This window comes from Lissotriton vulgaris, chromosome 12 (assembly GCF_964263255.1).
Source record: "Lissotriton vulgaris chromosome 12, aLisVul1.2, whole genome shotgun sequence".
NCBI classification, from domain to species: domain Eukaryota; kingdom Metazoa; phylum Chordata; class Amphibia; order Caudata; family Salamandridae; genus Lissotriton; species Lissotriton vulgaris.
Genome location: NC_141700.1, coordinates 118,665,104 through 118,690,971, shown reverse-complemented (window position 1 = coordinate 118,690,971; position 25,868 = coordinate 118,665,104). Strand labels below are relative to the sequence as shown.

General features: G+C 47.9%; 1 protein-coding gene across 1 annotated transcript in view; it reads left to right on the top strand.

Annotated features, from left to right (window-relative positions):
* TARS2 (threonyl-tRNA synthetase 2, mitochondrial) overlaps positions 1–25,868 on the top strand; it is a 195,892-nt gene that overhangs the window by 19,747 nt on the left and 150,277 nt on the right. The window contains exons 2-3 of the mRNA XM_086947465.1: positions 14,894–14,977; positions 22,147–22,334. Of these exons, the coding sequence (XP_086803591.1) occupies positions 14,894–14,977; positions 22,147–22,334 (272 nt within the window). The remainder of the gene's footprint in view (positions 1–14,893; positions 14,978–22,146; positions 22,335–25,868) is intronic.

Genomic DNA, 25,868 nt, shown 5'->3' with positions numbered 1-25,868 from the left:
TGTTCCAGAAATCCACTCTCACTGGCTCCTCCACCAGACAGATATCCTCGGTAGCCCTAGAAGAGGAAGAGTTAGAAGAGCAGGGAGACTGGGAGCACGCAGCCATGGTCTTAGCCTCCCTGGGGAATAGCGAGATGGTCCCGGGAGACTACCTGCCCGACAACACCGAAAAGTATCGCCAGACAGTTAAGGTCAACGGGCACAGCATAGGAGCCCTTAGAGACACAGGAGCCAGCATCACGTCAGTCAGATACACGCTAGTCCCTGAGTCCCTGATCATCCCTCACGCCTCCTGCAGAGTGATAGCAGCCGACAACTCCGTCCGCACCTGCAAAATAGCCCAGGTTTTATTTGAGTGGGAGGGAGTCTCGGGCGACCTACGGGTAGCGGTCCGCATGGACATGCCCGTAGACTGCCTCCTGGGGACTGACCTAGAGAGCTCGAAGTGGAAAGATGTAGAAAGGAGGACCCATCTAGAGATGTTGGGTCTGCCCCACTGGGCCTGTGTGAGCACCCGAGCCATGACAGCCAGAATGACCAACCCTGGGGACGAAGAGTCTGAGGTCCCCAGTACAGCCCCTGATACCCCGGAGGGAGGCGAGCGACCCACGGTCCCCGACCGGCCCTCCAGCGAAGAAAGCGAATCCGACGACGGTCCCCACGGACCCTCTGTCGAACCAATCCCCACCCTGACCGATCTCCCCGAGCTGACCCAGTGGCGCCAGGAGGGAGGACCATCCAGAGAAGAGTTCTGCCAGGAGCAGACCACCTGCCCTGCCCTTGAGGGGCCCCGGCAACAGGCCGCGGCCCAGGCCGCCGGAGACCAGTCCGGCTCCCACTACCTGTACTGGGAAAACAGCCTACTCTACAGCGAACAGAAGACCGCCAAACTAGGGTCAGCCCGAGTGCTGGTGGTACCCCTACGTTTCCGCGGCCTCCTCCTCAACCTGGCCCATGATGTGCCCAGGTTCTGAGCTGGGATGGTGCAGTGAGCTAAAAAACGGTGTTGGATCTAGCCCTGATCTCTTGACTGGGTGAGAGTATTCTGCTTAATTCAGAGACTCTGTCCCTCACCACCCCTTTTTGTTAATTATTTTGTCCACCATAAGCGTGTAAGGGTATACTCAGATGTGAGTCCCTTGCTCATTGCACCATCAGGATTCAAGCAAGCCGGGCCGACGACGGCTGAAATGCCAGAAACCGGTCCCCGGAAGCTTGTTTCCTTCCCAGTGTAAGAATTGGCTTGGTAGTTTGGTTTGCCCTGTTCCCATTATGCACTGGGACAGGAACAGACTAATTTGCATATAGCCAGGTTCTGAACTGGGATGGTGCAGTGAGCTAAAAAACAGTGTCGGATCTAGCCCTGATCTCTTGACTGGGTGAGAGTATTCTGCTTAATTCAGAGACTCTGTCCATCACCACCCCTTGTTGTTAATTATTTTGTCCACCATAAGCGTGGAAGGGTATACTCAGATGTGAGTCCCTTGCTCATTGCACCATCAGGATTCAAGCAAGCCGGGCCGACGATGGCTGAAATGCCAGAAACCGGTCCCCGGAAGCTTGTTTCCTTCCCAGTGTAAGAATTGGCTTGGTAGTTTGGTTTGCCCTGTTCCCATTATGCACTGGGACAGGAACAGACTAATTTGCATATAGCTAGGTTCTGAGCTGGGATGGTGCAGTGAGCTAAAAAACGGTGTTGGATCTAGCCCTGATCTCTTGACTGGGTGAGAGTATTCTGCTTAATTCAGAGACTCTGTCCATCACCACCCCTTGTTGTTAATTATTTTGTCCGCCATAAGCGTGGAAGGGTATACTCAGATGTGAGTCCCTTGCTCATTGCACCATCAGGATTCAAGCAAGCCGGGCCGACGACGGCTGAAATGCCAGAAACCGGTCCCCGGAAGCTTGTTTCCTTCTCAGTGTAAGAATTGGCTTGGTAGTTTGGTTTGCCCTGTTCCCATTATGCACTGGGACAGGAACAGACTAATTTGCATATAGCCAGGTTCTGAGCTGGGATGGTGCAGTGAGCTAAAAAACGGTGTTGGATCTAGCCCTGATCTCTTGACTGGGTGAGAGTATTCTGCTTAATTCAGAGACTCTGTCCATCACCACCCCTTGTTGTTAATCATGATTTGCCCCTGGCGGGACATTTGGGCCCGGATAAAACCTACCAACGATTAGTGACCCATTTCTACTGGCCCCGTATGCGTGCCGATGTGGAAACCCACTGTAAGTCCTGCCCCACGTGCCAGGCTAGCGGCAAAAGCGGAGGAAAGCGCAAGGCTCCCCTCCAGCCCTTCCCAGTTGTCAGTACCCCCTTTGAGAGGGTGGGAATCGACATTGTCGGACCCCTGGACCCCCGGACCTCCTTAGGTCACCGGTTCATCCTTGTCTTGGTAGATCACCCCACCCGATACCCCGAAGCCATTCCCCTCCGGACGGTGACGGCCCCTGTCGTGGGCCGGGCCCTCATGGGGATCTTCTCCCGGGTGGGATTCCCGGGAAAGTGGTGAGCGACAGAGGCACACACTTTATTTCCCGGTACATGAAGTCCCTTTGGCAACAGTGTGGGGTGACGTACAAGTTTACCACCCCATGCCACCCTCAAGGTAACGGCCTGGTTGAGCGGTTCAACCGCACCCTGAAAGGGGTGATCATGGGTCTCGAGGAGCCCCTGCGACGCAAGTGGGACGTCCTCTTGCCCTGCCTCCTGTTCGCATACCGAGAAGTTCCCCAGAAGTCCTTGGGGTTCAGCCTTTTCGAGCTGCTCTACGGGCACCCCGTCCGGGGTCCCGTCAGCCTGGTCAAGGAAGGCTGGGAGACAGCCTCCCCGAGCACACCCCCGATGTGTTCTCCTACGTCCTGGCCCTCCGGAACCAGACGCGACAGTTTCGCGAACTGGCCGAGGCCAACCCGGAGGCCAGCCAAGAAGAGATGAAACGCTGGTACGACCAGAATGCCACTCTGGTCGAGTTTCAGCCCGGCCAACAGGTTTGGGTCATGTCCCCGGTGGAACCTTGTGCCCTACAGGACAAGTGGACCGGACCCTTTAAGGTGATAGAGCGCAAGAGCCAGGTCACATACCTCGTCGATACGATATCGGCCAGAAATGCCTTGAAGGTTCTCCACGTGAACCGGCTCAAACCCCACTTTGTGCGTACCGAGTTGGGATTACTCCTTGCCACTGACGACGGAGAGGATGAGTAAACGGACCCTCTACCGGATCTCCTGTGTGCGAAGGACCAAGATGGCTCCGTAGAGGGAGTGAGTCTCTCCTCCTCCCTCACCCCGTGCAGTGTGAAGACTGTCGCCGGTTGTTGGGACAGTTCTCGGACCTCTTCTCCCTCACCCCCGGCGTCACCACTTGGTGCGTCCATGACGTGGACACCGGGTACAGCCCTCCGGTACGGCACAGAGCCTACCGGGTCCCTGACCGAGTTCGAGCCTGCATCAAGGCCGAAGTTGACAAGATGTTGGCCCTGGGAGTAGTGGAAGCCTCCGACAGCCGATGGGCTAGCCCCGTGGTCCTGGTTCCGAAGGCCGCCGCCCCCGGCACTGTTCCTGAGCTGAGGTTCTGCGTAGACTACCGCGGACTCAACGCAGTCACCCGAACCGACGCACACCCCATCCCCCGAGCCGACAAACTCATTGACCGCCTAGGGTCGGCTCAGTACCTCAGTACCTTCGATCTCACCAGTGGCTACTGGCAGATCGGCCTCAGGGAGCGGGCCCAAGAAAGGTCTGCTTTCTCCACTCCGGATGGCCACTTCCACTTCAGAGTAATGCCCTTCGGCATGAAAAACGCCCCCGCCAGCTTCCAGAGACAAGTCGACCAGGTCCTGGCAGGGTTGGAAAGTTTCAGCGCAGCGTACCTCGACGACATTGCCGTGTTCAGTGCCCACTGGCCCGAGCACCTGCAACACCTATGGGAGGTATTAGAAGCCCTGCGCCGCGCAGGCCTCACCATTAAAGCTAGCAAGTGCCAGATAGGACAGATCTCCGTGGTATACCTCGGGCACCAGGTCGGAAGCGGCCTCGTAGCCCCCCTCCAACCCAAAATAGACGCTATCAATGCCTGGGAGACCCCCACGACCCAGACCGAGGTGCGGGCTTTCCTAGGTCTCACAGGGTACTATCGTAGATTCATCAAGGGCTATGGGAGTATTGTAGGCCCCCTCACAGAGTTGACAGCCAAAGCAAACCCCAAGAAGGTTAGTTGGACCCCCGCCTGTCAGAAGGCGTTTGAGGAACTGAAAAAGGCCATGTGCACCGCCCCAGTACTGCAGGCCCCTGATTACTCCCGAGAGTTTGTGGTCCAGACAGACGCCTCCGAACATGGCATTGGAGCCGTACTCTCCCAGGTGGATGACAAAGGAGTTGATCACCCAGTAGCCTTTATCAGCCGGAGGCTACTACCCCGAGAGCAAAGATGGAGCACCATCGAGCGAGAGGCCTTCGCAGTAGTTTGGGCCTTGAAGAAACTGAGGCCCTACCTGTTCGGTACCCACTTGCTGGTCCAGACCGACCACCGTCCTCTCCGGTGGCTCATGCAGATGAGAGGAGAGAACCCCAAACTGCTACGCTGGTCTATCTCCCACCAGGGGATGGATTTCACTGTTGAACACAGGCCTGGTGCCGACCACGCCAACGCCGACGGCCTGTCCCACTTCTTCCGCCTCAGCGAAGAGAACCCCCCAAGAGGATGGGTAGTTCTCCTCGTCTTTCAGCTGGAGGGGATGCATGTTGGACCCGGCCTCGTGGCGTGGTCCTCTCTGATCCCCCGCAACCCAAGGACTACCGGTGGGCCTGACCCCAGCCCGCCTAGAACTGTACACGACCCCTCTACCCCGGACCTGAGCCGATCTCCAGACCGCGTGCCTGCCACAGTGCACGTGACCATCAGACTCCATGTTTGACCACGCCGGCCGGCCGGCCGCCGCCTTCCCTTTCGGCAGCTCGTGGCCGACCCTGGCCGCAGACAGGCGTGCACGTCCGGCACGCCCGGACCCGCCCGGGGGGGCGAAGGACCCACCAAGTACCCGAAACCAAGACTTCAATCACACCTCCGGCCTCCTCCCGAGGAACTGGTTCCCCTCACACCTCTGAACTATCCCTGGGGGCTGGTTTCGTTCACACCTTTGGCCTCCTAGCGAGCTGGCTCCAAACCTTGATGGGCGTCTGGGATCCCCTGGACGCACGGTCCAAAGCATCAAAGAACCAGCCGCCCAGACAATCGGCTGCCTGGCCCTCGTACCACCGGCCCCCTGCCTCTGAGGGTCCGGACATCAAAGGGCCCCTGAACTATAAGACAGCCTGCCTTCCATCCAGCCGGCAGTTGTATCCTGGACAAGAAAGCCCTGCTGATCTGATCGCGGCTGACCTTGAGGAGAACAGACTCTGACCTGCCGAGCCCTGCTGACGCTGTCGCGGCTCATCCTCGAAGCTAGAGGAAGACTTGAACCATCGGAGCCCTGCTGACCTCGTTGCGGCCCACTCTTGTGAACAAGAGACTCTTGCTACCATCCTGAGCCCTGCTGACGCTGTCGCGGCTCCCCCCTGAACGACGAACACTACGGTGCACTCTGGATCGAGCCCTGCTGACCTTGTCGCGGATGGAGGAGTCCCCTGGTCCGGCTGGACCATCAACGCTACCCTCGCGACAACCTCGAACCGAAGTGAGTAGGACAGCAAGTACCATCGCCAGCCTCCGTACCCCCCAGTTCGAGGATTGAGAACTGTGCGCAGGGTACGCTACGTACTGGCCGGCCCTTTGAGACTGTCCCGCTTCCCCGTTCCCTTGTGTTACAAGACTTTCACGATCCCTCGATCGCTGTATATTGCTACCCTTTTTACCTTGATAAAGTTCATGCTTGATAAAGATTTACGGTGTGGTGTCCGTTCGTAAGTGTGGTGTGCCGACAGTGTGTACGATCAGTCCTCCCCGGCGGGGACCATCCCTCGATAAGACTCAGCAGGAATTGTGGGAGAGGAGGGTCTCGGGTGGTTAGGAGAGCAGTCTTGACCCCTGAGGTCACCCCCTTCCAACAATCATGTTAGCTGCTTTGGTGTGGTACTGCTTGCTTGTTCCACAGAGATGACTTTCGGTGGTTGCCTAGAGCGTAAGTGTAGCTGTCTGGGTGATGAGACAAAATGATTGTGGTTATTGAAAAGAAATGATATCTTTGACTGAGAACTACCATGTTAATCAGAACATTATTTCCTGTATTTTTATTCTGATGGTTCGTGGCTGAGATGTTGGTCAGCTATGATGAGCCTATGCTTAGTTGCAAGGTTAAATCAAATAAAGGAATGCAATATAATGATTGTCATGGGCGCGGATTGGGAGTAATTGAGGAAAAGTCCAAACACCAACTGCAGCTCGCAGGTATTTCACCCTGCAGTTGACTGGGCAGGTAGGGTAAACTGCAAACCTAGCCTACTCATTTTTCAGCCCTTTGCATGCTGTGTTTTGTAACTGGTGGTGTGTAAATGAACCGTTCTGGGTCCATGGGAAGGGGTGTCGGTTTTTGGCATTACGAACGTTTAGCCAGTATCTTCAAATGGTCGTGTTTGTTACCAAAAAGACATTACATTATGAGTCGTGGTCTGCAGTCTTTCATGCCCTCGGATGTTATGTAGAATTAAACACAGGTTAAACTGATCCCCCTCTTATGGAAAGCAAGGAAGAAATTGCGTTATAATTTAAATACTTTTTGCTAATTAATAGTGCGTAATTCAGCTGCAGGGTTAGTGATTCTCCCTTCGTTTCACTCTTTATTTTTTTTAGAATGCTGCTTTGACACTTTATAATTCTCCCCGTTTATAGATATGGCCTAGAGCCGCCTTAATTGTTTTAGAAGTCTCAAGTCATCTAGAATTTATATAAAATAAAGCCTGCATATGTGCGTACAAATATAGGATGTTGGTGTGCCCTCTTTATCCATTGTTCTGTTGAACTGTCATTGACATTTTGCGTCCGTCCACCACAGCAATACTGGGATAATAGGTCAGCGGGTCAACCTACTTCAGCCATTGGAGGGCATAAATGGAGAGCTATATTTGGACCCATCTCAGCACTGTGCACCAGGAGGACTCAGCCCATTTAAAGCCTTGCGCAAACATATACGTTAAAAGTATATAGTGAATTGAATGGAGAACCCTGTTCTTCGAGAGAGTAGGGTGACCAGCAGTCTTAGATTTCCCAGGACAGTCCTGGTTTTCAGAGGACTGTCCCAGCTTTTGGATTCTTTTCTTCACTTTAATTACATACCCAAGTTTTTAATAAAATTGCCAGCTCATTCTGCAAAGCATAAATGAACCGTATGTCCTCCTAACTGTGCATCTGAAGGGAAAAAAGCACCCAAATTCCTGCACTCTCTACCACACTGCTTTCAAGAACAGCATACTCTTGCACACACTCTTACTGCTCACCAATTCAAAGTTTGCTAAAAATGTTATGCAACGTATTGTCATACACAATGCAATTAACTCAAACTTTAATTCTGCAAGACCTATTGCATTGTAAATGCTTGTTATGTTTACAAATGGCCAGAGACGACTACTTCAGAGAGATAACCTGAAGAAGGGGACAATATAAGTGTTTTTGTCTTTTTAAAAGGGACATTCATTAGTGAAGCTGGTACTGCTGCCAAGTGTGCAGGTGGCCACTGCTGGTTATCATAAAGGAACAAGTGCAGCAGGACTGGGGGCCAGGAATTTGGGGTCCCACTGCATCACAATTATGACTCTACCTTTTAAAAAAAGGGACATCAGAGTGTATTGTCCTTTTAAACATTAGGACAGAGGTGATGATCCATCATGGTGGGGAAGAAGTAAAAGAGGCAGAGGAGATAGCCTGCTACTCAGGACTGCAGTTATCATTAGTGCAGCAGGTATTGTTGCATTGGGGTCAAAGAGTGTGAGGGGCTCACAACACCCCAATTAGGGGGAGCAGTTTGTTTGGGATATCTGTTTTTGTTTGATGTTTGGTGCGGTTCATAAGCTATAGAAAAAGTATTCTGAAATCATCTCATAAGCCCTGTTCCCTGCACGCAGCCATGTCCCTCCCTCTCCGCCAATCCTTACCATAAAGTTTTGGAGGGGGGCCCTACTTCAAAATATTTTGCTTTGGGGGGAGTGGCTCAGAGTAAAAAAGTTTGAAGACCTCTGACCTAGAGGGTCAGCCCTAAGCGACAAAGTGCGATTTTCTTAAACTTCAAAACGTTTTACCACACACAAATTTGCATTGTGGGGAAAAGCTGGATAGTCAATGGACCAGGGCCTAGTCTTTTTCCTTTTTGAAATAAGACACGAAACACCTTCTGGAGAAAATAAGCTACCTGCAAGGTCCAGGGCTCGTACGTACAACACTTGTCAACATGAAATCAAACATATAAACATAGTCAAAGTTGTTTCAAGGATAAATCAGAATTGTAAGGCCATTACTCCAGTAAAGACAGAATATTATTCACGTCCCATAACTGAGAATATTGAGGCTACGGAGGGGTTGCCACCCTATTACCTTTCAACAAATGACACACCAGAGGGTGGAAACCTACTGGCTAGCCATCAATATGGTTGTGACCAGGAGTCAAAGCCGACCTGAAATTATTTTCTGACCTGTAACATAACCAAGATTCAGCACATTCAGAAAGAAAATTTAAAACACCTTTCAACTCTGACCCTACTGGATCCACCTCCTGTTGAAGGTACTAACCCACCCATCTCTTCCTTGCAGAAGAATATTGTTTGCAGGTGGAAGGAGCCCAAGCTTGCTGTATAAAAGTGACAGCCGCCGATGAAATACCCTCAACTTGGCCATGTCTGCCGATATCTTCCAAACCATGAAAGTCAACTGCCCTTGGAGAAAAAGAAGAGGATGAGGAGATCCCACCAGATCCAAGAGAAGATGCGGGAATACAGGAAGAAGAATGGGAAGTACTATTGCCATTTCCATAAGTGTCGGAAACCAAGGCTGTATCTTCCACACTGGAGTAATCAGAACAAGGGACGCCGACTGTCACCTTGCCTGCGCTGCGAACCTCAGGATCACGACATAGAGGGGGATGCATAGTAAACCCGTCCTGTCTAATTCTGCAGAAAGGCATCCGTCTCCAGAGCTATCCGATCCGGTCTCCAGCTGTAAAAGTCTAACAGTTGAGCATTCAAGTGGGATGCAGAGAACCACCTGACACGGTCCTAGGGAAAGTACAATCTTCTGGATGATACGAGGATGGAGTTTGCAATCACTGGAATCCACGAGATACCTAGAATTCCAATACAACACCCAGTTATCCTTGCCCAGAAGGAATTCCGCCAGAACCGTTATCTTCTGGGAAATGCAAAAGTGCCGAAACTCCTGGGCTATGTTCGCCAGAAGGCGGGATCTGGTCCCCCTCAATAGATTGATATAGCAAATGGTGGAAATCTTGTCCATTCGTAGGAGGATGCAGCAATTGCTATTGACAGGAGCAAGGGACCTTATGGTGAAGGAGCCTCTTGGGAGCTCCAAACAGTTTATGTGACGTTGCAGTTCTTTGGACGACCATCAACTGCACCGAAGACACCATCCGCACGATGAACTCCATCCACTCCGGATCACCGACCGACCCCTGCCCTCACCACGTCTTCAACAAAGCCGACGCTGTCATCGCACCCCACCTGCGAGACATCATCAACACATCCCTCGACACCACCATCTTCCCCGAGAGCTGGAAACACGCCGAACTCAGCGCCCTACTCAAGAAACCAACAGCGGACCCCACCGACCTCAAGAATTACCGCCCCATCTCGCTCCTCCCGTTTCCAGCCAAAGTCATCGAGAAGACCGTCAACAAGCAGATGGCCGCTTTCCTCGAGACGAACGGATCCCTCGACCCCTCACAGTCCGGCTTCCGAGCCAACCACAGCACCGAGACCGCCCTCATCGCCGCCACCGACGACATCCGAGCCCTGATGGACAATGGAGAAACAGCGGCCCTCATCCTCCTAGACCTCTCCGCGGCATTCAACACGGTCTGCCACCGCACCCTAGTACGGCGCCTCAGCAACGTCGGAATCCAGGACAAGGCGCTGGAGTGGATCACCTCCTTCCTCGACGGAAGAACACAGAGAGTCCGCCTACCACCGTACAAGTCAGTGGCCACCGAAGTCATCTGCGGCGTCCCCCAAGGATCATCTCTGAGCCCCACCCTCTTCAACGTCTACATGAGCCCCCTCGCGGCCATCGTACGCAAACACAACCTCAGCATAATCTCCTACGCCGACGACACCCAGCTGATCCTCTCCCTGACCAACGACCCCGCCGCCGCCAGAGCCAACCTGCACGAAGGGATGAAAGAGGTAGCCGAGTGGATGACGACCAGCCGCCTGAAACTGAACTCGGACAAGACGGAGGTCCTCATCCTGGGCTCCTCTCCCTCCGCCTGGGACGACTCCTGGTGGCCTCCCGCCCTGGGCACCGCACCCAAACCGACAGACCATGCACGCAACCTGGGCTTCATCCTGGACTCCTCCCTCTCCATGACCAGGCAAGTCAACAACGTCTCCTCGGCATGCTTCAACATCCTGCGCATGCTACGGAAGATCTTCTGGTGGATCCCCACCGAGACCAGGAAGACCGTCACCCAGGCCCTCGTCACCAGCCGACTGGACTACGGCAACGCCCTCTACGCCGGGACCACCGCCAAGCTCCAGAAGAGACTCCAGCGGATCCAGAACGCCTCAGCCAGACTCATCCTCGACATCCCACGAACCAGCCACATCTCCGGACATCTGCGAGACCTTCACTGGCTCCCCGTCAACAAAAGAATCACCTTCCGCCTCCTCACCCACGCACACAAAGCCCTACACGACCAAGGCCCGAGCTACCTCAACAGCCGAGTCAACTTCTACGCTCCCAAACGCCACCTCCGATCAGCCAACCACGCCCTCGCCGCCGTCCCCCGCATCCGAAGAGCGACTACAGGAGGAAGGTCCTTCTCCCACCTGGCCGCCAAGACCTGGAACTCCCTCCCGACCGACCTGCGCCTGACCCAAGACCACCTCTCCTTCAGGAAGAAGCTGAAGACCTGGCTGTTCGAGCAGTAGCGGCTCCCCCCCCCCCCCAGCGCCTTGAGACCCCACGGGTATGTAGCGCGCTTTATAAGTGTCACTGATTGATTGATTGAACTGCCTGTAGAAAAATCTCTGCATCTTGCTCTCCAGCCCGAATGACTGGGGTCTGACTCAATGGCAACATCAGGAGAGGTTCCAAAAATGGCCTTGCCATTCCACGCGTCCATGTGAAGGAGCCACCACTGAAGTTCTTCCTGGGCTTTGGGGGATAACAGAACCAGATGGTCGTAACTGAAGCCCTGTTGCAGATAATGAATTATCAAGCGTTGAAAAGCTCTGTAGAGTAACGGACCCAGGAACACTGCTTGAATTGAAGTCACTAGCTATCCCACAGTCCGCGGCAGGGATCTCAAAGGCACCATCCGTTGGATAGAGTAGATCTCAACTCCTGTTTGATGGATTTCACTTTCAGAGGAGGAAGCAGCAATTGGGCTGTGATGGAATCCACTTGAAAGACCAAGAAGTCTATCTGTTGCAAAGGGATCATCATAGATTTTTTGGAGTTGATGACAAACCCCAGCTCGTGGAGCAGAGACACTGCCTAAGACATTTGTGTCAGCAGTTGATTTTTGTCCTGTTCTAAAAGAATCATGTTGTCTAGCTAAACGATTATGCGAACCCACATCTCCCAAGCGGAATTGTAGAGGTAGTCTGTGAGAGGGACAAATCAGAACCAACAGATAGGCATCCTTGGGATCCAGACGTACCATCCAATCTCTGCCCAGAAGCATATCTCTTTGCAGATGAATACCCTCCATCTTGAAGTGGCGACAAATTACAAAAGAGTTGAATTCTCTTAGGTTGAGAACTAGCCCCTGACCTCCACCCTTCTTCTGAACCGAAAACACATTGCTGCAGAAACCTTGTGGATGGGGATGTTAGGGCAATGGCATGTTTTGTTAAAAGTTCTAGAATTTCGGAATCTATAAAAGAATGTTTGGTTGGGGAAAAAAATGAGAGGAGGGGAAGATGGGCTTGGATAGAACTGTGAGACAGTTCTATTGGATAGCCCTGAAGTGTAGCTAGCACCCAACAATCCAATGAGATTTTGGCTCAGTTGTGAAGAAAATGGCGTAACCTGCCCCCCAGAGGAAGAGTCGAAAGAGAAGAAGGACCCATTACCTGTAGAATGGTTGGAGGTACAATAACCCCTGTTGACTCCTCGGTTAAAACAACCTCAGTATCCCCTGGACTTGGTGGGATAGATGCCCGCTTGGGTTGGGTCTTGACCATAGCCTCTGCATCTAGGGTTAAAATGTCATGGAGGACCTTGTTGGTTGGAGCGACTAATCGAGCGTCGTCTGCCACAACTGGCCACGCCAAAAAGAGGATTGAACACTCTTTTCAAGGAGGATTGGGATTTATCAAAAGACATGAATGTGTTCATAACTTTGGCACTGTCTTTTATAAATTGATCCCCAAACAACTGCCCCCCAGCCAGGGGGCCTATTTCACCCGATGCCAGATCGACCAATTGATGCTCGATCCACAGCAGCACTGATCTGCTGTGCTCGGAGGCCTTAGCGCAGTTGGCGTTACCCAGGAAGCACATCACTCTTTGTGTCCACCCAGCCAGAACTTCGGGGTGAATGGAGGCACCAGAATCCTGCTCATGGAGTGCCAATTCCAGGATCTTAGCCAAGGGGCTGAAGACATCGAGAAGTTTATCCTGACAAGCCAGAAGGGCTCTATCGATACCTTTCTTTGGATCTTTGTTGACATTTTTGAGGAAAGTCAACATTGTGGAGTCTATGTCAGGAGTTAGGGCGGTTTTGCGAGGGGCCTTCGGACTTGAACCGGAATCGGACTTCTTTCTCTACATTTCTGCTGAGGAATTATTGCATATAGTCAGCAACCATAGAAGCAGGGGTACAATCAGAGGACCTGGGGTTGAAATATTTGAAGGGTCAAATGTGAATGGAGTAGAGGGAAGGGATGGGGTGTGGGAACGCTTGCATTTCTTCGGACGATTAGGATCATGGAACTTGAGAGAAGAAGAGGAGTCAGTATCCGTGCTAGTGGGGAAATGCACAGGGGTTGGGGAATCTGAACGAGTCCCTGCACTGTAAGCGTGACCCTTCAACGCCCACTGAAGCATTTTAGTAAGGGTATCAGAATGAGGCCAAGAGGGGTCTGAAGGGGCGGGTAGAAAGGGGGAGGAAGGACCACCCAACTGAGAGAGGGCAGAAGGGAGGCCTGCAAGGTCATCAAGACGTTGTGAAATAGGCTGTAGGGCCGATCTGAGGCCTTTATCAAGGAACTTCTGGACTGATTTATCAATAACTTCTTCTTGGTCCTCGTTGTAATAATAATCCTCATCTTAATTTGGGCCACAGGCTTCAAGCCCCTGATCAAATGCCTCGTAATCAGACATGGTCATGGAGGGGAAATCCCCACAATCAAAATACCCAGAGGGTAGTAAGGGTCTTCCAGAGGTACACGGGAGGGAAGGGGTTAGGAGAACCTAAAATCTGAATGATTACAACCCTGTCCAGCCCAATGGGTCAGGACGTCAATAAGAGCATCCCCTATTATTGCAGCTCAGAGAGAGGTGGAACCAGTGTATACTTCGGGAAGCTGAAGAGGTCAATGGAAAGACGCTCCAGCAAGCTTTACCAGAGATGCGCGTGTGTTTAGCCCAATTGGGCTACACACGGGATCTCACTCCCAGGAGAGGCTGCCGCCCGATCTGCGCCTGCGCGAAAGCATGGGACAATGAAAGGAAAATAAAGGCAAGAAATAGAGAAAAACAAGTGGAAAACCAAGGTGCAATGTGCACCCAAAAGGGAAAGAGAAACGAACCACAAGCAATTGCGCTACGGAACAGGCATATGGCATACATCACAAGAAAAGGCAATATACATAGAATAATAAAAGTACAGCATGAATGAAAAGGAGAGGCACTTACCTTAACTGAGGAGCAACAAAGAAAGAGACAGAAAAGATGGTGCCTCTCTACTTTGTATGTTATTCCTAGATACTATTGGTGGGTTGATGAAGAGGCTTGGTTCAAAACCTCATGCAATATGTAGTATATTTTCCTGTTTTTTCATTGGCTGCTGTGTTTTGAGTAGTAAAGGTCATAAGCATAATTGGAGCCTCCGGTCCGGCCATAGAATCAGTCTGGGACTTGTATACACAACTTTCTAAGGTCTATGTAGCGTCAGCAGTCTGAAGAGCTGCAATTACATCTGAAAGTTTCCAGTTGGTTCTCTGCTTGTGTTTAGTGAACGACATCCTTGCTAGGAGCTCTGGAGAATCACTTTAATCTTGCCTTAGCTCTTTTTGCCTCCCAGAATATTTACTGCTCCCTCCCTACCACCGAACTAACAATATTCAATAATTGATCCAAATGTTTTCCATTCTTCCCATATTACTCTAGAAGGACTGTTTTTTACATTATTTTACATATTGTGGTATTCCTACTTTCTTCCTTTGATACTGTATTCATTCTCAGATTTAAAATGCATTTGTCAATTTCCAGAAACTGTTAAATTCTATTATTTTTGGCCTCCCAGGGATTTTGCTATGCGTTATTGATTGGGTTTTGTAATATAGTGCATGCTTGTCTCTTTACAGCCACTTCAGGTAGAGCTCACCTCCCAACTCCTGATAATAGTAATTTCGAATCAGGGATCCTGGTATTACTCTAGCATTTCACTCACCAATTTCAAATCCTTTGCAGTATTAAACAGGATAGAAGGTTCTGCAAGAACTAACACAAACTCCTTAATATGTTTATCGTAACTAACAGCATTTGTTCTGCCAATAATTGCAGAATCCTAAAGTGATACATTTTCACACTGAACATGTGAAAAAGGATCAGAAGACTCCTCAACAGAGAGCCTCTCCAGACTTGCCTGTGAGTACTAACCATTTTTCCCATTTGTGTTCTTGCTGTATATAGTCTTTACTGACATTGATGGACAATGTATGCATTATGTACAGTGATGTAAAAAACAATTCAGTTTGGATAAGGGAGAACGAATTGTGTCGAGGGGCCAAGTATCTTGTTCAGACTTGCTTAGTAAGCCAAGGAAAAGTTTGCTGTAGTGTTATAGACTTTCTTTATCAGATTAGCTGTTTTTTGGGGGTTCCTTGGTAATTGCCATAACCATAACCTAATGGAATTTGGAAGATGGTGCTAGTTTCTTAAATGCCTAATGGTAGAAAAAGGAAAAATACACCTTAGGCTTTTGGAGAAGCATACATATCTTTTGGCCCAATATTTTTATTTTTTCCATGGTGAGGTCTTGGTCCAGCACAGAAACTAGGTTTTTCAATACCTCTACTTAAGTAAAACAGGTTCCCACTGCAGAAAGCTAGAGTTTCATTTGGTAATTAACACATCAGTCTTTGAGGGTTTTAGCTTGAGGTGGCCTTTAAGCCTCCAAGATTTAACTGAGGGAAGGGCGCTAATCTAGGGGTGAGTCATGAGATTCACATTATAAGCAGGTTATCATCCGCGCACACAAAGAACCCAATTTGGCAATTGTCTATATTAGAACATTTGCTAGGGGGCTCGTGTATATATGTTGGGAATTGACTGTGATGGGGCTGACTCCTAGTGTAAATCACATCCTAGATGAAGGAGGGTTTAGCAGTGAATAATAGTAGTCAGCTAAAAAAAAAAGGCCATTCGTTTCATGTGACATGTAAGGGAGTAACAAAAGATAATTTAATCACTATTCAAAATAAAAATATATAATGTCCACGCAGATAAATTCAAAAGTAAGACTAATCTTTTTCAATCAAGTGTTCTTTGGCATAGCCAGTCAATGAAAAATGTATACGATGAAAAAAGCACAGCAAATCCCAGTTATTTCATAGAACAAAAAGAGATGTTTAGGAGAAAATGTGTTTGATTTCAAAGTTGACTATATTTTATTGTAAACCATCATAGAGTCCAGTAACAAACGCATATAATAATCAATACTGAAACGCCGTCATTCATGTTTAGGCCTTCATCTTGCTTGTGGCACCCAAGAGCACCAAAAAACGGTGTTATTGAAAATTTAATTAATTTTGTTGTGAGTATCGTATAAAACTAAGCATGCCTTTTTTGCATTGCGTATTCACTAATTAGGTCTCACTTAGGCACTGTTTGCACTGTCTTCGAGACATGCTGTATTCAGGTATGGACTTTATGCTCTGACATTTTCCGCCAATCTTTTCAATTGGCTCCTATACTGTCCTTTGTAAATGGTGGCTTTTGATCTGTGAATAAGCCTAGTAGTCCCTACCTCAGTACCTCATTTTCTTCTGTTCATACCTCCCATGACGACAACCCCTCTTACATGTTTCCTTACTCTTTAGATTTCATTAACAGCTAGTGAGCACTATTTAGTTAATTTAATGTCTTGCTGAAGCAGGCGCGACATGCTGTCTGGCTTTTGCAAGCCACCCCAGTTTGTAGTTGCTGTACGAGGCACACAATGTTCTCCCCTTCTACAACCTGCAATGCTACATAGGATCCTTAGCTCCACATCTTATGCTGCTCTTTGTAACTAGAAGCAAGCCTTTGTGGAAATTTCAGGGGGTTTTCCCAGCAACGAACTGTTTTGTCCTGATGATGGTCTTCATGACGACTGCATATTAGACCGAAACGTCGACACCTCCATCATCTCCAGAAGCATTGCGTTGGCACCAACACACGACCATTGTTTATTAATGAATTTGGTTGTCTGTAATAATTATCAGGAGTTGATGTTTAGTTGTGAACTGATGAGTAGATGCTATATATACCCCTGTTCATAACTTTTTTGCTTGAATTTATTTCTTTGTATTTGTTTCCCCAGATTTTCATTTGGTGCTTCATCACTAAATATAAACTTTCTTTGAATACAATTTACTTCCTCCGTGTGTTCCCTTCTCCTTCCCTTGATTTATTCTAGCTAAACTTTCTAGTGTGATATCCTGTGGATACACTGGAGTGTGTTACGTTTGTACGACTCTTAACTGAGATTCATTGCTCTCTGAATCAAGTCCCTTGTAGCATACTTTGACCTTAAATATCCACTGCCCAAGCCTACTAGGGTGTATTGGGTTCCCCCTGCCTATATCGTGTTTTGGTATAGAGCATTTTAGTCCAGTTCGTTTTTTGTTTTTCTTTCAGTTTCCCCTGACGAAGAGCAATTTTATTCACATTTAGTCATAAGGACCCGCGACACCTAGTAACAGCCTGTGGTACTGCACCCTTTCTTTGCTTCGTGCATTTTTGCTTTTCTTGCTTATGCTACTGATGGGATATTTTTTAAGAAAAAAAATTAAAACGATTATCATTTGCAATCCGAATAGCTCCAAATTTCACTAATACGAGACCTGTTGCATTGCAAATGCTTGTTTTTGATATAGGAAACAAGCCATTGTATCCTGAGAGCTTATTTAAAAGAATAACAACAAAAAGAAATTGGGTGATTCCTCGTCCAGCCACTCAGTGGGAAGCACTATTGAATTTGCAAATGTATATCTCTTTGTGGCTAGGGAAGAGCACACATCCTAAATTTAAGGTAAAGGTTTCTCAATATTTGTGGCTAAATAGTTTTTTATGTGGCTCAGTAAGTAATAAGCACCATTGATTGTTTCTGGCTTGCAATCCTGTACAATGTACTTTGTTGAGAAAACATCTCTTTAAGGATTCTAAGATATTGTGAACAAATGCCCTCTGGACTGACCCAAATATTTGATTCAACATATGTGAGCCACAGGATCTTTTTAGCATCAGCCACTAAATGGATCCACTAAGACACTTCTCTAAAAATACTACCTGAGGATTAATCCACAAGCATATCCAAAAAGAGGATGGGGTTCAATTCTACAACCTCCTCTATCAAAGAGCGTAGCTTCATCTTTGGGAAATTTATAGGAGTGCCTGAATACAAAACAGCCTACGTAATAAATTCCCAGCTAGGTTTAGTGGCTTACATCCAGCGTGGACCCATACTTGTGCTCCATGTATGACTGCTGTTACTAATTTTGCATATTAGACTAGAAGAGACACAAATATTCACCCAACTATTGGAAAATATAATGAACTACAACTCAATGCAGAAATATCCCTCTCACTTCTTATAGCTACCTGTGTGCACGAAGACCGTTTTTCACAATTGGAGCCAGGAGCATATTTAATTTTTTAGTGCGGACTGCCTCCACCAAATTGCGGGGCTAAGAGCTGCATAGGACTCTACCTTCTACTGAAGCTGAATTTCATTGGATGCTACGTTTGAAGATTCTATAAAGGTGTAAATCTTGTTGAACCATTTAGCGGCACTAATAACAGCATCCGGCATTGCAGCTTATCTCTTTGTGCCTAGGACCAACAGCGAATAAAAACTCTTCTGCTCTGAGACCTTGTATCAATGTTGTGATCCTGCTGGCCTTTGTGAGCAGCATCTCTTTCCAGTAAGAAATTAAGTGCTTGCAGGATTACCTTTTTGGGTAGATTTAACTGCAACATGAGGAGAGGATCGAGTCCGATATTAGATAGGTCTTTAGAGCTCTCTTTGGCATAAGCATATTTCTCATTAAACCAAGGATAACTTGTTGATTACCGAACAGTTATATGTAGGGCCAGGAAGCAGTGAAATAAGATTTAAAGTTAATCCCACATCAAATTAAATGCCTCAAAGACTGTAATGAAAAGTTCGAAACCTAAAATTCTTTCAATCATTGGTTGCATAGCTTACAAAATTACTGGATATTAAAGGCCCGGTTTATGTTCCTACGATTTCAAGGTTATAAAATCGGAGACACCTAATGCACTGATCACACAAGGGCCCTCTTCAGGTACTATCTAGATTATGTTATGTGTATTTATATAGTGCTCAACTCTACAAGGAGCATATCCTAGCACTGAAGCAGGAGCTGTATGGGATGAGTTAGGGTCGAACCTAGATGAAGAGCCAAGTCTTCCATTCCTTGAGCAATTCAAGAAGTGAGGAGGAAGATCTGATGTGCAGTGGCAGGTCATTCAGTGCTTTAGGAACGAGGTAGGAGAAGGCATGACCATTGCATCTGGTTCTGCACATGTGGGTCAGGGTATACGAGTAGGAGTCTTGCTGAGTGGAGATGTCTGGTATGTGTAGGGGTACGCAGTTGTTGTACATGGGGCTAATGTTGTGTGAGGCTTTGTGAGGAGTTCAATCCCCAAAACGTAATTTCTCATGTTAAAGACGTACATAAAAAGTAATGACAAATACGTTTGTATAGTGCTCGTTTGTGAGCAAGTGGAGCTTTTTGAGTTGCCGGGTCAATGAGAGTGGGAGGTTGAGGGTGAGCCTGGTCACTGAGTTTTGTTTGGAGTCTGCTGGTTAGTTGAGCGTTGATTCCAGCATAATGTGTTATCATTTACCCACTTACTGGAAATGAGGGCTTGGTTGACAGTCCCAGGAGTGTTGATGCGAGCCATTTGAAGATCTTCATTGCATCTTGAGTTCACAGAAGCAAGAAACCTGGACAAAGTTCACTTGTCCTGGTGAGTTGGTTGTTGATTCCTATTCCATGATTCTTGGCATGGGTTGCCTCAAGGATTGAGTGTCCGAGTTTGGCAGGCCACTTGGTGGAGCACCAGAGTTAGGTGTCTTTGCCGAAGACTGCTACTTCTGTCTTGAGCTTGATGCAGTTGGTTGTCTTCCATCTAGCAACTTTGTTCTGGATGGAGAAATTGGTCCAGGTGTTTCGTTTCTCGGCGGAGGAGAGTATGATCTGGCTGTCTGCAGCATAAGATATGATGTTGATTCAGATGATGCTGGCGATTGGTGTCATGTAGTCATTAAACAGGTCCGGCGGTGGATCTTTACATCACTTCACAGATGAGGTTGATGGAGTCTGAGGTGAATGGGGCCAGGCTAACTTGTCATGAAGGAGCAAATCCAGTGAAGTGCGGGAACTTGGATGCCGGCTTTGTGCAGTTTTTGGATAGGGATGGGAGACAGTATCAAAGGCCGTGGAAGATCCAGTAGCATGAGGGCCTCAGTGTCACCTCTGTCTATGATCATCCAGATGCCGCCCTCACAAGGGCGAAAACGATCTTTGTATGGTGGTTGAGCCTAAATCCCGATTGAGTGGTGTTGAGGAGGTGGTTGCCTACGCATTTTTTAAAATCATCTTTTCCATGCCTTTTGTTGGGTGGTTTGAGACTTGTACTCAGAAAAGGGAAAAAGATAGCACTGCCGGTATATCTGGGTTGACAGAATTATGGTAGTGTATTTAGACTTGAGGAATATATTGTCAACCACTGTAGATTTTCCTGTGTTACAAACTAATTTTGCAGGCGATAAGGTTTACTGTAGGTATCGTCGAGTTAACTTGATAAAAATTATGGTTGTGCCATATTTGTCTGACTTTTCCTAAACTTATGTGCTTCTCTTAGCAAAATGTAAACAGGTTGATAAATCATTTAGTTTCTTCCTCACTGAAGTAAATTACAAGGTAAAAACGTATTTGTCCAATTGCACATTAGTAGCACCAGATTTGGTTTGGAAAACCTAGTCATAAAAATATCAGGTTTTTATGTGGGCTAGTTTAGCAGCTCAGATGACGGAAACCTCAGTGAGTACCAGTGGTGAATCCGAAAACCAGAGAAAAACTATATGTATACCATTTGATGAAGACATCCTATTCTGTTCCTGGTGATATGTAAGCCACAATGCATCTGATAAGGAAGTTTGCAAAATTAGTTATAGATGGAAAGGAAAATGCATGTCTCTGGAAACATCTTCTTCCAATAAAAAAGAATTTGTATGGATGACTTTGTATGAAGCAAGAATAAGCTTCGTACAGCAAATGTATAAGATGGCGATACGATTCACTTTAAAAAGATTGAATGTAGATACTCGGAGAACACCTCTTAATTGTATACAGTCAGCTCTTAATAGGATAAATTCGAGGTCCTATCCGTGTTACTGTGATTGACATACTAGTGAGGAATCACAATTAGATGCAAGCCTCGGAGATCCTGTATTGTCGTGAGCAGGAGTGGTCTTCTGTACAACCATCTGTACTAGGTAGCGGAATTAGAACTGATATACCCAAGGACCCAGGGCCAGTTACTGTATGTCTGTTGCTTGATCATGTCTGGACTAATTGTTCTGATTGGTCCAGCAAAAAGGTCTTCAGGGGGCTGCACTTAACTCCCACTTAATTTATGGAAACGCAAACCGTCCAAACGAGACCGCTGCTGGAAATGCAGCGAACGTCACTGCTCTATCACCAGCCTGGCAATGTGCTCGTTTGGCATAAAGTCTTTATGCCAATACATTTATATACCTGTAATGAACCAATAATGTCTTCTCTGCTATTAAGATCATTTTTTTTAAGACGAAGAACCTTTGTATAGACTATTGTTGGCTGACCCTCTGATTCATGAGGACAGCTGAGGAATGTACTCTGGTGCTGTGGCAGACTACAGACAGCCTTTTCAGAGAACGTCGCCTGCATGCCGGATATCTCTGTGCTTTGAAAGGGATGCCAACTCCATGCTGGCTCGACTCAAGCCACTGTAGATTTGCTGTGTGGGACTAATGTTCCTGCAAAGCAAGTTTTTTGTTTTACATACGTAAACTCCCAAAGCGGGTGTATTTGTGTTTTTTAAGCAAAGCCGATAATTGTCCCTGATATTCTGGGAGTTTCACACCCCGCCCCCCCCCCCCCCCCCTTTACATTGCGGAGGTAATTTCTGCATTTTTCTGTCTAGAATCTCTAGGATTTCCATGACATCCTGAAATGTATGGCAGAACATCTGCTCCAAATAGGACAGTAAGTCTGAGGTAAGGAGAGCAGACAGCTCAATGTGTGTGGGGTCGTTGGTATAAGGCGTTAGCAGGTGGAGCCATTAGAGGCTCCCTGGAAGCCGGGTTATGTGGCAAGTATGGTAAATACATAATAATGCGGGAAAGGCTCCAGCCACAGAATCACGTCATTTCAGTGGCCCTGCTCTCTTTATAGGTTCATTTTTCATTGATATGTTTTGCATTCATATTCCACATTCCATACCCTCTGTGATGCTAAGCACTTTTTGTGGTTGTTTTGCAGACCAAGCCTCTGTCTGCGCATATTGAACACAGACTGAATGTCTTTGAGAGGCTGAAAGAGAAGCACCAGACTCGACTCCTGGAAAGACTACAAGCGAGTCGGGCAATTAGAATTTCATTGCCAGACAGGACGGAGGTGGACGGGCATTCTTGGCAAACTACGCCATACCAGGTTGCCCTACAGACCAGGTCAGTAAAAAACAGGTGCTCGTTTGATATAGAAAAAATCATGGGCAGCAAAAGGTAGGCCAGGGATGGTGTGTCTTCAAGAAGAGATTCCTTCCCACACTCAAAGATTAGACAATCCAGACACGTAAGCCTGAAGAGTATTCCATTTCAGCGGTCTATACCAGATAAAGAGTGACCATCTGGACATTTTTGAAGAATTCCAAACATGGGTGAAGACTGAGTTTGCCTTGGATTAGCAGAATTTTTCATGAATGATGAGTTTGCTTGCCAAAGAACAGATCTTCATGCTTTTAGACCTCTTGTAAAATGTACAATCCCAGGTTTCACCCAGGAATGCTCACCTTTTGCCAGGTATCTTCTGTGAATCTTAACACACGATCTAATTGATTGTTGCTACCAATATCAAAGGGATACTTAGTCTTAAGCTGAAACATATTTGGAAACTTCCTTTGATTTGGGTGATTTTGTGTAAGACAACATGCGAGCTGTGTCCCTGATATATTCCTTTAGTTTTTAGCGTTTTTCAACCCTTCAATTTGCATATTGAAAAGCAGTACGTACCATTTTGTGAGGTGTGTTTGTACACAAGGTTCTAAATAAGCTTTTGACATAGGAGTATTTTAATACCTATATTGTGATTAGGGCTAAAAAAAAGTACTTCTAATCATGTGTATGCTATGAACATTACAGTTGCCTTGGAATGTTAATATAGATCTTAACCCAGATAGAAGTCTTTTGAGAGGTTACAAATATTGGCCATAGGTGTTTATTTTCTGTAATGCATTATTTAGATGGGTATCCCATAAATGAGAAGGTTTTCTTCTGAGGGGGCAGCAAGAGCAGATGAGCACCTTGCTGAACTCAGCTCCTCATGTCACTGATCCAGAGTTAATTCTAAAGTGATTGAGTTTGGAATATTGGGTGGAGTTTTGTCTTTCTTTGACCATATTCTTTTCTGCAGTACTTTTGCCACTTTCTCCTGCAAACGGGAAGAGCAGGCAAATCACCATGACATTCAGCACAGGTTTTCACTTATATGCTTACATATATATTTAATCCTTGCTGGTCTGATCTGCTACTGACAGTTGTAAACAAGCGACAAGCTACCCCAGATGAGCTCATTTGTAATTTGGAAATTGGAGCTCATGTTGCAATTCAATTCAATTCAATTCAATTCAATTCAATTAATTTATATAGCGCGCTACATACCCATAGGGTCTCAAGGCGCTTGCAGAAGGGTGGGGAATTACTTGTCGAATATCCAGGTTTTAAGTTGCTTTCTGAATGCTAAGTGGTTCTGAGTGAGGCGAAGGTGAATGGGAAGTGAGTTCCAGGTTTTAGCTGCCAGGTAGGAGAAGGATCTTTCTCCCATGGTGGTTTTGTTGATGCGAGGTACAGCAGCAAGGGCTTGGTTGGAAGAGCGTAGCTGGCGGGAGGGGGTGTAGAAGGAAAGTCGTGTGTTGAGGCATTCGGGTCCAAGCTCGTAAAGTTCTTTGTGTGCGTGGGTTAGGAGGCGGAATGTTATCCTCTTATTGACGGGGAGCCAGTGGAGGTTTTTCAGGTGACCAGAAATGTGGTCATTACGCGGGATGTCTAGTATGAGTCTGGCTGATGCGTTCTGGATACGTTGGAGTTTTTTCTGAAGTTTTGCGGTGGTGCCGGCGTATAGGGTGTTTCCGTATTCCAGGCGGCTTGTAATCAGTGCGTGGGAGACCGTTTTTCTAGTTTCGGTGGGGATCCATCGAAATGTTTTTTTGAGCATGCGAAGAATGTTGAAGCAGGATGATGAAACGGCGTTGACTTGTCTGGTCATCGAGAGTGAGGAGTCCAGAATGACGCCCAGGTTCCGTGCGTGGTCTGTCGGGATGGGTGCTTTTCCAAGGGCCTCTGGCCACCAAGAGTCGTCCCAGGCGCAGGGGGAGGTACCTAAGATAAGGACTTCTGTTTTGTCTGAATTCAGTTTCAGACGGCTGTGCTTCATCCACTCGGCAACTTCTTTCATTCCTTCATGTAGGTTGGTTTTGGCGGTGTTAGGGTCTTTGGTGAGTGAGAGGATCAGTTGAGTGTCATCAGCGTAGGAGATGATGTTGAGGTTGTGTTGGCGTGCGATGGCCGCGAGGGGGCTCATGTATACGTTGAAGAGGGTGGGGCTGAGTGAAGATCCTTGTGGCACGCCGCAAATGACTTCAGTGGCCTCTGACTTGAATGGTGGGAGGCGGACTCTTTGAGTTCTTCCGGCGATGAACGAGGTGATCCATTCCAGTGCGTTTCCTTGGATTCCGATGTTTTTGAGGCGTTGTAACAGGGTGCTATGACAGACTGTGTCGAAGGCTGCGGAGAGGTCTAGGAGGATGAAGGCGACGGTGTCTCCATTGTCCAGTAGAGTTCGAATGCCGTCTGTTGCTGCGATGAGTGCGGTCTCAGTACTGTGTTTGGCTCGGAAGCCGGATTGTGAGGAGTCGAGGGATTTGTTGGTTTCGAGGAAGGCGGCGAGCTGGTTGTTGACAGCTTTCTCGATGACTTTGGCCGGGAATGGAAGGAGCGAGATGGGGCGGTAGTTTTTGAGTTCGGTGGGGTTAGCTGTGGGTTTTTTCAGAAGGGCGCCGAGTTCGGCGTGTTTCCAGCTTTCCGGGAAGGTGGCGGAGTTGAGGGAGCAGTTGATGACGTCTCGGAGGTGTGGTGCTATGATGGAATCTGCTTTGTTGAAGATGTGGTGAGGGCATGGGTCTGTGGGGGATCCTGAGTGGATGGAGTTCATCAGGCGGATGGTGTCCTCAGTGGAGATTGGGTTCCAGTCATTAAGGATGTTCAAGGGGGGTGAAGGTACGGCAGAAGGTTGGGTGGGTTGGTCTCAGGGTTGGTTGTCGAAGCTGCTGTGGATGTGTGCGATTTTGTCGTGGAAGAACGAAGCTAGGGAGTCGCAAAGGGTTTGAGAGGGAGTGATGTCGTTGGAGTTGGCAGTGGGGTTGGTAAACTCTTTGACGATGTTGAATAATTCCTTGCTGTTGTGGGCGTTGTTGTCTAGTCGGTCTTTGAATGCGGCTTTCTTGGCGGTCCGGATCAGTTGGTGGTGTAAGCGGGTGGCGTTTTTTGAAGGCGTCCCTGGTGCTGGTGTTTGGGTCTTTTTTCCAGGCCTTCTTAAGGGAGCGACAGAGTTTCTTTAATTTCTTAAGATCATCGTTGAACCAGGGGGCGTTTTTGCTGCCTAGTTTGATTTGACGTTTTTTCAAAGGTGCTAGGTTGTCGGCGCTGTTGGTTAGCCATTGAGTGAGGTTAATGGCTGCTTGGTTGGGGTTCGAAGAGTGGGCAGGGGGGTTTTGAAGAAGCGATGAGGAGATCTGGTCGATGGCGATTTTGTTCCAGTTTCTTCGCAGAGTAGGTTGAGGATGGTTGTGGGTTGTGGTCTTTTTGTAGATAAAGTGAACGCAGCTGTGGTCCGTCCAATGGAGAACTGTGGTGTGACTGAAGGAGATTTGTTTGCTGGAGGTGAAGATAGGGTCGAGTGTGTGACCTGCGTAGTGAGTGGGGATATTA